Source organism: Gouania willdenowi, chromosome 20 (assembly GCF_900634775.1).
Source record: "Gouania willdenowi chromosome 20, fGouWil2.1, whole genome shotgun sequence".
Lineage (NCBI taxonomy): Eukaryota > Metazoa > Chordata > Actinopteri > Blenniiformes > Gobiesocidae > Gouania > Gouania willdenowi.
In genome coordinates this window covers 6,673,921-6,687,123 of record NC_041063.1, presented here as the reverse complement: position 1 = coordinate 6,687,123, position 13,203 = coordinate 6,673,921, and the positions used below count along the sequence as shown (strand labels likewise).

General features: G+C 34.7%; 1 protein-coding gene across 3 annotated transcripts in view; it reads left to right on the top strand.

Annotated features, from left to right (window-relative positions):
- Positions 1 to 13,203, top strand: part of col11a1a (collagen, type XI, alpha 1a) — a 145,345-nt gene that overhangs the window by 50,314 nt on the left and 81,828 nt on the right. For 2 of the 3 annotated variants that reach the window (XM_028477294.1, XM_028477293.1), the window contains exons 8-14: positions 3,576 to 3,872; positions 6,771 to 6,836; positions 7,961 to 8,002; positions 8,086 to 8,148; positions 8,453 to 8,527; positions 9,487 to 9,570; positions 10,619 to 10,675. In XM_028477294.1, coding sequence (XP_028333095.1) covers positions 3,576 to 3,872; positions 6,771 to 6,836; positions 7,961 to 8,002; positions 8,086 to 8,148; positions 8,453 to 8,527; positions 9,487 to 9,570; positions 10,619 to 10,675 — 684 coding nt within the window. Of the gene's footprint in view, positions 1 to 413; positions 497 to 3,575; positions 3,873 to 6,770; positions 6,837 to 7,960; positions 8,003 to 8,085; positions 8,149 to 8,452; positions 8,528 to 9,486; positions 9,571 to 10,618; positions 10,676 to 13,203 lie in introns of those variants that run through there. The other variant, XM_028477295.1, reaches the window with a different exon arrangement.

Sequence of the window (13,203 nt, the reverse complement as noted above, 5' to 3'; positions counted from 1 at the left end):
GTGTTTGTTTTCTTCATAAAAAAAGTTCCACGTATTTTGTTTATTGGTTGTTTTCTACATTTCCACTACAGGTACTCTTTATTACACACACAATTAACAAATTGCAATTAGTCCTATGCAGAAGTTGAATTAACGCTCTCTCTTTGAAGGTAAAAATCGCTGTAGTTGCAATCTTTCTTAGCATCTTGTCAAATTAAAGTCGTGGTCACAAATACAACCAAAACATGGACGGATTATTTATTCTTTTACTCTGAAAGAGTGTTGCAAATTTCCTTGTGTGCTTTGCCAACAATGGCAATAAACCATTTTTATTCTGATTGTGAAAGGTGAACGTTTGCTCACCTTCAAACTTAAGATGTGTGGGTTTATTACAGATCACAGAAATGGTATCATATCTAATGAAATGTGTGAAGTGTGTGTGAATCCATTCAGCTTTGACATCTGTTGGATGAGTCAGACAATCCATGTCTCCTTTATCACTGAAGAATTACCAAAGGTGAACTGAATTCTCCATGCTAGCATGCTAACATAGCTTAGTATTAGGGCTAAGACGCTTACTTTGCTTTTATAGCCTCATGGTTGAGTTGAAACATGGAGCTAAGATTCTTCTGAGAGCAAAACTAGTGTTGAATACACGTTAATACGTCACATACTGCACATGATTTGTTTGCTAAAGTATGTTTTTTTGAAACTGTGGCTTCCTTTAGTGACGGCCACATGTGTTGACTTACTGTATATCTACTGTTGGTAGAAGTCAATGTGATGTCAGATAACTTAACTCAGTGGTTCCCAAACTGGGGTCCGCGCCCCCTTGGAGGGAGCGTGGAATCATGACAATGCGCATGAAAAATAAAGTGGTTTTTTGTGCACTTTATTAATAAAGAGCTTTATTAGTGTTCTAAAATTATTAGTTATCAAAAGTTATCTTTGTGAGATTTAAAGAAGATTATTCCAAATTTGTATTTTTTTTCCAACAAAGGTCACGCTTTTTTTCAACCTTTCTTTATAATTAAAAATATATATATTTTGTTGCAATGGGGGGTCCCAGAAAAAAAAAAAAAACAATTATTTGCACTTTATTTATAAAGACCTTTATTAGTGTTCTAAAAGTATTAGTTATTATTAATTATTGGTATGAGGTTTGAAGAATTGTCAATTTTTTTTTTCAAAAAAAAAAAAAAAAATAGAAAAGAAGATCATTCCAATTTTGTATTTTTTGTACAATAAAGGTCACACTTTTATTAACCGTTCTTTATCATTTAAAAAATACAGATTTTGGTGCGATGGGGGGTCCCTGAGAGTTTTTTTATTCTTTGCACTTTAATAATAACGAGCTTTATGACAATTCTTGGTAATAAATAGTTATTCTAAGTAATAAATTGTTATTTTTATGAGATTTTAAGAATATTCCAAATTTTCTTTTTTTTCCCCCAAAAAGGTCACACTTTTTTAACCTTTCTTTTTTAAGAAAAAAAAAAAGTATATATAGTTTCTTCTTTGCACTTTATTAATAAAGAGCTTTATTACTGTTGTAAAATTATTAGTTACTAATGGTTATTTTTATGACATTTAAAAATTATTCCAAATGACATTTTTCTTAGAAAATAAAAAGTCATAATTACTTGACTTAACATTTTGTTTTGTTGGGGTACCCTGAGAGTTTTTCACTCTTCAAAGTGGGGCACATCTGAAAAAGTTTGGGAGCCACTGACTGAACTAATGATATTTATCGTGAAGGTTACTAGGGACAGATTAAAATACATATTTCCTAATTCTCCGTCTTTAAATCATAAGCTTGGGTTTGATCAATAGTTCTGCTTTCTTTGAAAAAGAACTATGATAAACGCGGCTAAAGTCCCCTCACAGCCAGCGCTGACCCTGCACTCTTTGATACGTAGCATTTTGCACATGCACAGTAATTACACAGCTTGCTAATTTGATGCATTAGCCGTGTAATTACCGTACTCGTGCTGCTTCATGTTCCAAAGCGTGATCCGGAGTGATCGCTATTTGGAAAGAAAGTGAGCGTAATGCCCAGTGGCTGCGGTTGTAGTAATTGTGCCAAACATGGAGTAGACCTGATTAAGTGAGAGATAAACTCCATCACACTGGATTTGCTCTTCCACAGATCTTGAATGGATTTACACGTGTCTTGATGCACAACTACTACAATCAGGCCATTATTAATGAAGCTTTAGTGCAAACTGCTGTTCGTTTACAATGCTTTCTTATGCTATTCAATGATGATGATGATGATTATTGTTAACTAGTAATCCTAAAGTCTTAAAAAGTACTTTAAACCAGGGGTTCTCAACCTTGGGGTCAGGAGGGAGAGGGGTCGTCAGATGCTTTCAAGAAACAGAATATTTTTCGAACAATTTGAGCCCATTTTTGCTTATTTTTACCAGTTTTCCGCAACTACACCAAACTTGCCATATTTTAACCTATTTTCATCGCTTTTTCTTGCCATATTTTTGCTCCTTTTAATCCATTTTTGCTAAATTTTTCCCATTTCTGACACTTCTCCATCACCTGCAATGCCTTTTCTGCACATTTTTTCTACTTTCATTTTCAGCACTTATAAACCCTTTCTACCACTTTTCCACCTAATGTCACATATGTTGACACATTATTGTCACTTCTAACCTCTTTTCACCATATTTCATGTATTTTTTTGGCCAATTTAACCACATTCAAGATTAGTCATACCCATTATTTGCCAACATTGACACTTTGAACCTTTTTTACCACTTTTTTTGTCATATTTTCGCTCCTTTTAATCCATTTTTGCTACATTACTCCCATTTCTGACACTTCTCCATCACATTCAATGCCTTTTCTGCACATTTTTTCCACTTTCATTTTCAGCACTTATAAACCCTTTCCATCTAATGTCACATATAGTGACCCATTATTTTCACTATATTTCCTGATTTTTTTTTTTGCCATTTCAACCACATTCATGACTTGTCATGCCCATTATTTGCCAGTTTAAACTAATTGTTCCTGCTTTTAAGTCAATATTGACACCATGAACCATTTTTACTACTTTTTCTGTCTGTTTTTGGCCACTGAAATTTGCAACTTTTAATTAATTTCTGTGGTTTTAAAATTCTATTTCACCACCTTTTCCACATTTTTTGGGCCCTTTTAACCCATTGTATTTCTGATTAAAACAAGGATTTGTTAAAATTTAACTTGTCTCAGTTAAGTTTTGAGTTTTAAGTAGTGAGAACACTTAATTTGGGGGTTGTGTGCTGAAAAGGTTGAGAACCACTGCTTTAAACAACTGTACATGTTTAAGTTTTCTCATTTGAGAAGCGATAAATCCAGGTTATTTGGCTTTATTTGTTACCATTATTTCTCTTTTTCTCCAAGGTAACATACAATTTCCAACAAATTTGAACAAGTAGACCAAGTGTTATTTTGCTTTGCATATCATCTTGTATCAGATGCTAATCTGCTTTAACATTACAGAGCAGACCAGTGGTCTGAGTTGCTTAACTAACTTAACTCCTTTTCCTTTGCTTGCTCACCTTTGCTTGTCTCTTCTGCACTTGGATAACGCCTGAAAGGCTGTGGAGGAGGATGTTGTCGGTGCTTATGTCACTGAGGCCGTTCCCGTCGCTCCCGAGCTCAGCGTTGTCCCAGAATCAGTGGACACAGTGGACACGGGCGCTGAGGCGTATGACTTTAAGGAGTATGACCTAAAGGAGTATGACTTGGGCACGGTTGACAACAGGTTGTATGATTACGGGGCGTACGATGAGTACGGCCAGCGTCCGCCCAATCCCGGCGCAGCCTATGACGATGATGATGATGGTGGTGTTGGGCCTGGGGTCGCTGCTGAAACCGGCCGCTCTGAGAGCACCGTAAGTATCGTGCACAGGTTGTGTGTGCATGTGCAGCATGTGTCTGGGAGTCCTTGTGGTTTGTGGTTAGTCGTTATAAGAAATATTTCGGTTAATAACCGGGTGTGGAATTAAGTGCAAAGTGCATGCGTTTGATTTTATCTGAAGTGATTTCTGTGTGAGCATGCTACATCTTTACACTGTGCACTCAACCAAGCAACATATACTTTCTTTGTCTATTTTCACACACACTTTATCTGTTAAGTATGATGAATCATTTCCCATCAAGCAGGCTATCTTAATCATTGTTTAACATTTTATTACTTGTGAAAGTTATACATTTGTAATGCATCCCTATTGTTGATTAATGCCAGTTTGACAGACATGGGCAACTAGCGGCCCCTGATCCTGTCCAAAGTTTTCAAAATTACTCCAACACACAAAAAGAAACAAATACACCAAAAAAGAAATAAACACAATCACACACAACATCAAATTACTCTAAAAGCCATGCAACAATACAAAAAAACACACAAATAGGAAAACACAAATACCAGAAATTACTAAAAAAAAACACAAAATCACATAGAAAGCAAAAATACACAAAATTACTCCAAAAATCATACAAAATTATTGAACAATACACAAAAAGAACAAAATGCAAGAAGTTACCCCAAAACACACAAAAAGGCAGAAAATGACTGTATAGAAAAGAAAAAGACAAAACCATTATTTCACAAACTCACAAAATGAAAGAAAAATTCACAAAAACAGCAAAAATAGAATCTGTGAGACTGGAATGGAAACAACCACACTCCCCCCTCCCATACCTCTTCAAACACGACTTTCTTCCTGTTCCCTGTCGTTTTTTAAAGATTTGAAGAATGAAAGTCCATATTTCAGGCCAAAAGCCACACTTGCCGCTGCAAAAGCAGGAAGGAAGGAATGCAGGAAAATGCCCACATCTTATTGTGTAAAATCATCAGATTATACAATATTAAGTCATTGGACAGCACTGTGATCAGTGAGAGCGCTGTCCGTTCTGTAGGCAGGCAGCTTTGCCAACAGAGTGCATATAAGTACCTGAGGTCTGAAAGCACCCTGGTAGAGGAAAACAGCGACCTTGCGGGGCCTATCTGAAAACCGAGCACATACTGTATTCAGCAGTTAAGCCTTTCCGCTGATACCACATTTTGACAAAATAAACACATTGTTTTGTGTTTCTGCTCTACCTGAAAACCAAGCATATAGTCGGACCAGACCTTTCTGTTGATACCATGTTTGATCCAAGCACTTTTAAAATTGTAATTCACATATAAATATTGTATTTATTCATGGTTGAATATGTATGTATATATATACAGTATATATTACATGTGCTGGGCTGCAGATTGTGCTGCAGTTACGCAGAGGAGCAATTTGGGAGCAGTTACGATCCAGTGGAAATCCAGGGTTACATTGAATGCAGCATGAGGACAGAGACTTCCTGGTGATGATGCAGCCTGTGGGCGGGACTAAGAATCCACATGTGGGGTGCAAACTGCTGATTGGCTGAAAGCCTTTCACTTAAGTCTTTCTTTGGGCTTGTTATTGGATGAACAGCACCTGGGTGGGCCTGGATTAAAACAGCTGACTACAGTCCATCAGTTGTAAATCTATACCTTTCCTATAGGATGTCATCGGTAAATGTAAGGATTGTTTTTATCCATAAATATTCTTTCTTTCCTAAGCATAGCTGTCAGATCTGCACCAACCAGGATCTACTAACAATGTGCAACTCAATGCGCAGGTCATTTTCCAAGAGAACTGATTGGTCAGGAGGCGGGGCTTCTTTGCTCACTCAGATCTTATCCAGAACAAAATCTAGTCTCGATCGGGTTAGCCGTTCAGCATCAGTTACCATGGTGATTTATCCCCGTAAGAAGTTAGCACACACCGAACCGAATAAATCGCAGAATTAGCGCAGTAAGAGGAAATCCAGCTTCGTAAGTCAAAGATCACTCAAGATGACTACAAATAAATAACTGAAAAATGTACAAGACATGAACAAAAACACACAAAATGACTCATAACACACAGAATAGCCATAACATGCAGGATTAGAGAACAATATACTAAATGTAAACGACAACAAAAACGTACAAAAGATGACCAAAAAAAAGACACAAAATGAAAAAATAAACATACGCTTTGTTTTTGATGCTCAGATGGGTCATTATTCTAATGCTGACATGAACATTGATCATGTGACCCTCAGATATTGTGATAAAAGTTGCCCATCTCTGTACTACTAATAGTTTATAAGAGTCTATCTGTGTGTACGATGGTAACTAAACGTGTTTTATAAACCTCAGATGCTTCTTAGCGTCTATAAAAAAAAAAAAACTGTTCCACTCAGAATATTGAAACCAGTTTAGACTCTCTGAGGCTTGTTGTGTTTCTGGCTCAGTTTAACCATGACTGCTAATAAAAAAGGCTTCCCTATGGCTGTGTGTCCTTGGCTATTGTTTGGATGGAAGGACGAGGCCTTTATTACGTCGCTCCACACACTGTAACTTTCTCCTCCTCTGCATGAGTAAAGCATAGTAAAGCCTCCACTGACTGAGACTGTGAATAATCCCGTGGTGAAGGTAACGTTGACTTTGGTGACTTCCTGTTACAAACATTCCTGGATAGCGATGCATGTGGAGCAGAGGTTTGTGTGTGTGTTTGCTGTGTAGCACTAACATCTTGTGTTTTTAGTAGTGGTTCCTTTGCCCTGGGCAGTCGCTGCAGTAGTTTCCTCTGAGTACATGATGCTGACTGAGTGTAATGTGTCCCCTAGTCTTCCTCAGTCACTTCATTACTCATCAGAGCTGCTTTCACCTGTGGGGCGTAACTGAAGTGTGAAGAATGCCTCCTCTTTTCCTCTAACTGCAGGTCGCTGGAGCAGAGGGAGTGTTTGGACAGAAGGGAGAGAAAGGCGATCCGGCTGTCATTGAACCTGTGAGCTCCACAATCATCTTTAATAATACGTTTACTCATGTGTACAGTAAAGGTTTGTTTATAAGTGCATTTATTTTGAAGTTTGTAAACCCTACACTCTGGTCTGGGATTTATTGGAATTTTTTTCAATGAGTAATAAATCATTTATTTTATTTATTTATTTTTTCCTTTTAAATAACCAAATGTGTTTTTACTTTAATTTAATATAATTCGATTGAATTTTATTGAATTTTATTTTATTCTATTTAATATTATTCTAATTATTTTTTTTTATAAGTAATGGGTATCATTTTTATTTTGTTTCATTTTTTATTTTACTTTACTTAATTTTGTTTTATTTATTCTATTTTTCATATTATTTTTTCAATATGTAATAGATCATCTTTATTCATTTATTTTATGACCAAATGTGTTTTAATTTATTTTGATTTAATGAAATACAATTTTTATTTCATTTAAATTTTTCAAGTAATAGATCATATTTATTTTATTTTACTTTACTTTATTTTGTTTTATTTTATTCTATTTTTCATTTAAATTTTTCAATGAGTAATAGATAATCCTTATTTATTAGTCTTTCCTTTCAAATGTGTCTTAATTTCATTTTAATTTCATTAAATACAATTTAAGTTCATTTAATTTGATTTAAAATTTTCAATGATTAATAGATGATCTATATTTTATTTTACTTTGTATTATTCTATTCTATTTTTTATTTTAATTTTTCAATGAGTAATAGATCATCTTTATTTATTTTTACCTTTTAAATGTTTTATTTCAAATTTTATTAAATGTAAGTTTATATGTTTATTTGATTAAAATAAATTACATTAACTTTTTTTTCCAATGAGTAATAAATCATGTTTATTTTAATTTACTTTAATTTTATTTTAGGACATTAATGTAATTATTTGTAACAATTTGGGACTATAGCAGAACTATTTCAATGAAACGTCATTGTCAGTAAATTTAAAAAAAATAATAATAATTAAAGAAATAAAATAGTGTTGGTCTGATCTCAGTTTAACATTAATATTGCTTGAATAGGGTTTAATAATAATTAATAACATTTAGTTTTCCTATCTTAGTCGTATATTGTGAATTCATGTTTCTTTCCTCCAAAGGGAATGCTGATTGAAGGACCTCCAGGACCCCCCGGACCATCTGTGAGTTTATCATATTTAAAGAGACTACAATATATTCAATGACAGACATTAAGCCATTTTTTTTAATTATTTTTTTATTTTAGGGCCTCCCAGGACCTTCAGGTCTGCAAGGCCCCCCGGGCACTGCTGGAGATCCAGGTGACAGGGTAAGTTTTCTCTTTTCTGACTGGACGAACAATTTACTTGGACATTTTAAACCTGGATATAAACTGAGAGCGTTCCTTTCCACTGTCGGGAGTTTAGTTTATGGTTTAACCAATGGAGGTATTATTATAGAGTGGTTCACACTCTTATTATTTTTTGGAACAAAAGTATTTTCAGATTGACACAGTTTTTGATCCTCTTCTAATTTTTTATTATTAATGCTGCTGAGTGATTTATTTTTGTCTCATTTTTGTTTTTCCTGTGTGTGTGTGTGTGTGTGCGTGTGTGCGTGTGTGTGTGTTACAGGGTGGTCCAGGACGCCCTGGTCTGCCTGGTGCTGATGGTTTACCAGGACCTCCTGGTACCATGTTGATGCTGCCGGTAAGAGCAGGTCCATCAGACACATCATTATCATGTAACAAACCAATGTTCCTTTAAATCAGTGGTTCCCAAACTTTTGAAGAATTAAAAACTCTAAATGCACTAAATGTTCCACATTATCCATAACGCACGATTGACCACAACACACACATTATGTTTGGTTTTCAATCTCAAAATATTACGACGTTAATCTAATATTATGACTTTCATTTTGAAATATTACGACTTTAATCTCATAAAATTACAACTTTATTCTTGGAATATTACAACTGTAATCCGAAAATTTTACAACTTTATTCTTGGAATATTACGACTGTAATCCGAAAATCTTACAACTTTAATCTCAAAATATTACAACGTTAATCTTGAAATATTATGACTTTGATCTCATGAAATTATGATTTTATTCTTCAAATATATTGACTTTCATCTTATGAAATTATGATTTTATTCTCATAAAATTACAACTTTATTCTTGAAATATTACGACTTTAATCCTGAAATATTGCGACTTTATTCTCATAAAATTACAACTTTATTCTCAAAAAATTACTAATAACTTTTTTCTCAAAATATTGTGACTTTAATTTCAAAATATTACAAAGTTAAACTTGAAATATTATGTCTTTAATCTTATAAAATGATGACTTTATTCTTATAAAATTAAAACTTTATTCTCAAAATGTTATGACTGTAATCCTGAAATATTATGACTTTGATCTCTTAAATTTACGATTTTATTAAGATACGACTTTATTTCTCGTAAAATTACAAATTTATTCTCAAATTATTATGACTAAATTTTTAGTGCCCAGATTTTTTTTAATTTTAATTCAGCAAGGCCATTCTAGCGCCTGCGCCCCTTGCGCCCCCGCCTAGGGTGCGTGCCCCAGTTTGGGAACCGCTGCTTTAGATATTCAATGATAAATCCACCTGCTTTGTGTTTGTGTGTGAAACAGTTCCGGTTTGGAGGTGACGGTGAGAAAGGTCCTGTAGTTTCAGCTCAGGAAGCCCAGGCTCAGGCCATCCTCTCACAGGCCAGAGTGAGTATGCGACAGTACCAATCTGTACGAGTCAGGCTCAAAAGCACTAAGGCACTAAGGCTGGGGAAAGCACAGCACACACACACCCTGCTTTCTACACACAGCTGTAGGAGATGATGGGATGTGCTGGGTTTGGCCTTTCAGGGTTAAAAAGAGACGTTCACTGACCTCTTTAAGCAGGTGGATGGGGGGGGTAGGGGTGTTAAAAATACTGTGGGGGGGCTGAGCAACAGGTGGAGGATGAAGCTGTGGGAGGCAAACACTTGGATTTATATTCCAACACTACTGCAGGGAGAGAGATTTACATACAACCAGTTTTGGGGTCAATTATAATTGTAAAAAACTCTATAAATCTATAATAATCAATTATAATTTAACACACAACTGTGGAACCATGCTACTGGTCTTTGTTCAGTTCTACTGACTTGTAGTTAACAATTATTAAAATGTGTTTCATATCAAGCTTTCCCACATTTTACCGTCTAAAAAAAAATCTGGGGGTGTAATGACACAAAACAGGCTCAGACGCCCACACTAAAAATATTAAAACCTATATTTTCATTGATTAGGAAGCCAAACAAGGTAACCAAGAGCTAGGAAATAAATTAGATAATAGATATTGGTGTTTAGTGTATTTTACAGCTGATTTAGGACCTGTTATCATAAGAGATGCTAACAGAAAGCTAACACAAGAGGAAGGTTAACTTTTATTAGGTTATTTATTTCAGGCTCAGTAATTGTGATTAATTGTAACTGCACTTTAGTAATCGAGAACATAATTGAAATTGACTTTCTGAGGATAAAAACAATTGTAATTAACTTGTAATTGGAAAAAAGGTTGGTCACTGTACTCGTAATTGAATTGCAATTGAACATAGGTAATTGAAAACGTAATTGTAACTGAAAAATGTAATTGACCCCAACCCTGTGAATCCATTTAGTCTCAAATAAGCACAACAAAGCCAAATTGATTTGTGCATCATTAGATAATGTTTAGACACATTTATGTGGTGTATTTAAGTGTCTGGACTGTGTTTCTGACCCACAGCTAGCCATGAGGGGACCCCCAGGACCAATGGGATTGACTGGAAGATCTGGACCAGTGGTGAGTCTTTGTTTTAAGGAATTAGAATTTAAAAGTGTTACCAATACCAATTTCTGGACAGAAATTTGTTGTAATACTTTTAAGATGACAAAAAAAAAAACCACAGACCTCTCCAAGACCTATTCCAAAATGACATGACATCTCAAAATGGTGATACGGGTACTCCAAGGGGTACGCTATGGCACTACAGACAGAGAGTGGAAATTTAACAAATAAAGTGTGAGTCTTGGTTCCACCACAGGTGTGAGATGACTGGAAATGATGAAAACTATACAAATAAATCCATTCAGGAGCCACTAAATCAGTGATTTTCAACCATAGGGTCGGGACCCCATGTGGGGTTGCATGGATTTTAAATTTTGTCGCTTGAAATTTCTGAAAAAATGTAAACAGATTTATTTATTTATTTTTTTTAATTATTATTCCTTTTTTTTTTCATTTTTTTTTTTTAAACAACACAATCTCAAACAACTGTATCTCTATACCTTTACGTTGTAAAATATAAATCTAGTTCAACTAGAATGCAGTAAAAAAAAATATTTGAGCTCGAACATGATTAAAAACTAATTCTAGTAAAATAATCTTAATCTCAAAATGGGGCACAATCCAAAAAAGGTTGGGAATCACTGCACTAAATACTGTTTCTTTCCACTTATTTACAAAATGAGATTCTTTAAGATGTGTGTTATCACTCGTTTATTCCATCATTTTGATCTATAGTTGTTTTTAAATAGTTTTCTAAGCAAAATGTTGTTTGACAAAGTGGCTACTTGGATTCAGAAATAAGAAAAAAAGTGGTTCTTAAAAAAGTTTAAGAACCACTGTTCTACAGTACTTGCAAGTAACAGAGACAATCAAGAAAAAACACTCCAGTAGATCCAGTTACTTTACAACCTCCAGAACTGGTTATATACAGTATATTAAAAAAATCTCTTTCAATCACCACCAATACCAATTTCTGGACAGAAATGTGTTGTAATACTTTTAAGATGACAAAAAAACACACACTTTCAGCTAATTCAATACAAAGTCCTCCACAGAACCCACATTACGCAATAGAAAATGCATAAAATAGGCTCCTCCCCAACAGACATCTGCTCTCAGTGCCTTATGGTTTTGCTCCCCAGTACAGTAATTTTTGGTCTTTAATTACTCTCCATTGTGGACTACAGGCAGGCATGTCTCACCCGTTGGGATTGCGGGGGATGTGACACCCGCGCTTTCATAAAAACTAAATTTCATCACCCTCACATTTACAGAGGGATTTGTTGTTGAAAACGTATTGGTCCAGTTATAGATTAATTGAATGGTGATCAAGCCAATCACAGCCAGCCATTTGACAAAGGTAAACACAGAGTTAACAGCAATGAGTAAAGTGTAAGTAAAATGACAAAAAGGTGGCAAAAAATGTTCAGTGGCAGAAACGTGACAAGAAAAGAGTGAAAAGTGACAAAAATGGGCCAGAAGCAGAGTGGCAAAACATTTTTACAAAAAAGAGGAAACAGAAGTTATTTAGTGGAAAAAAGGTAGAGCAAAATGTGGCCAACACTAGTGAAAAATGTGGAACAAAAATAGGCAAAATGTAGGGAAAAAGGAAACAAGTGTTATTTAATGGGAAAAAGGAGCTAATTTGAATTAAAAAGGGCAAAAAAAATGGTTAAAGAAGGGACAAAAATTGGATAAAAGTGTCAATAAGAACTTGCAAAAGTGGACAGAAATTACGAAAAAGGGGACATTTATTGGCAAAAGGAAGCTAAAATCTGAAAAAAACTAAAAAGTATCACATTTTTTGGTTATATTGTTTAGGATTATTAATACGTACTGTATATGTTTACCATATGTGAATATTTATGATGTTGTATGTTGTTTTTGTGTGTTGGATCTCTTGGATTTGAGCGAGTGCGAGTGTGTGGTTCAGCCTGTGTGTTTATTTTTAATTTTTTTGGCTCTCAGCATCAACTGTGTAAATCACTTGAGCATGATGAAATGTAAATGCTATAAAAACACATTGAGCTTGTGCCTGGTGCACTGTCTTAACTATTTAAAAGGTCTTAGTGGAGCATTTTGCAATTGAAAATTATGCAACGGCCTCTAAATATAAGCTTTGTTACCCCCTTTTTTCTCCAGTTTTTATGTTTGAAAAAATAAAATAATTTAGAGATGCTAATTTCTTTATTCAAACTTTTGAAATGTAATTCAAATCGAGCAAGTTTATCCTAAAAATAAGAAGAATTTATTGGGAGTTACGCTCTGTTTATCGAAATCACGGAAAACAGATTTTTTAAACTAATACTTGAGGAACTAACGACTACTTAACTGCACAACTACAATGTTGTCAGTCCAAGCCCTGGAGCATAATTTATAAAACATTGCGTAGGATCCGTACTAAAAGTGTGGATGCGCTGAAAATCTGAAAATTTTCAAAAACTATTCAGATTTCTAAAATACGTGCTGAGTTCACCTGCACGCACTCTTCCTTTAATAATCACAGCCCACCATGAAGTTTCCACAGGTGATTTCATCTCGTG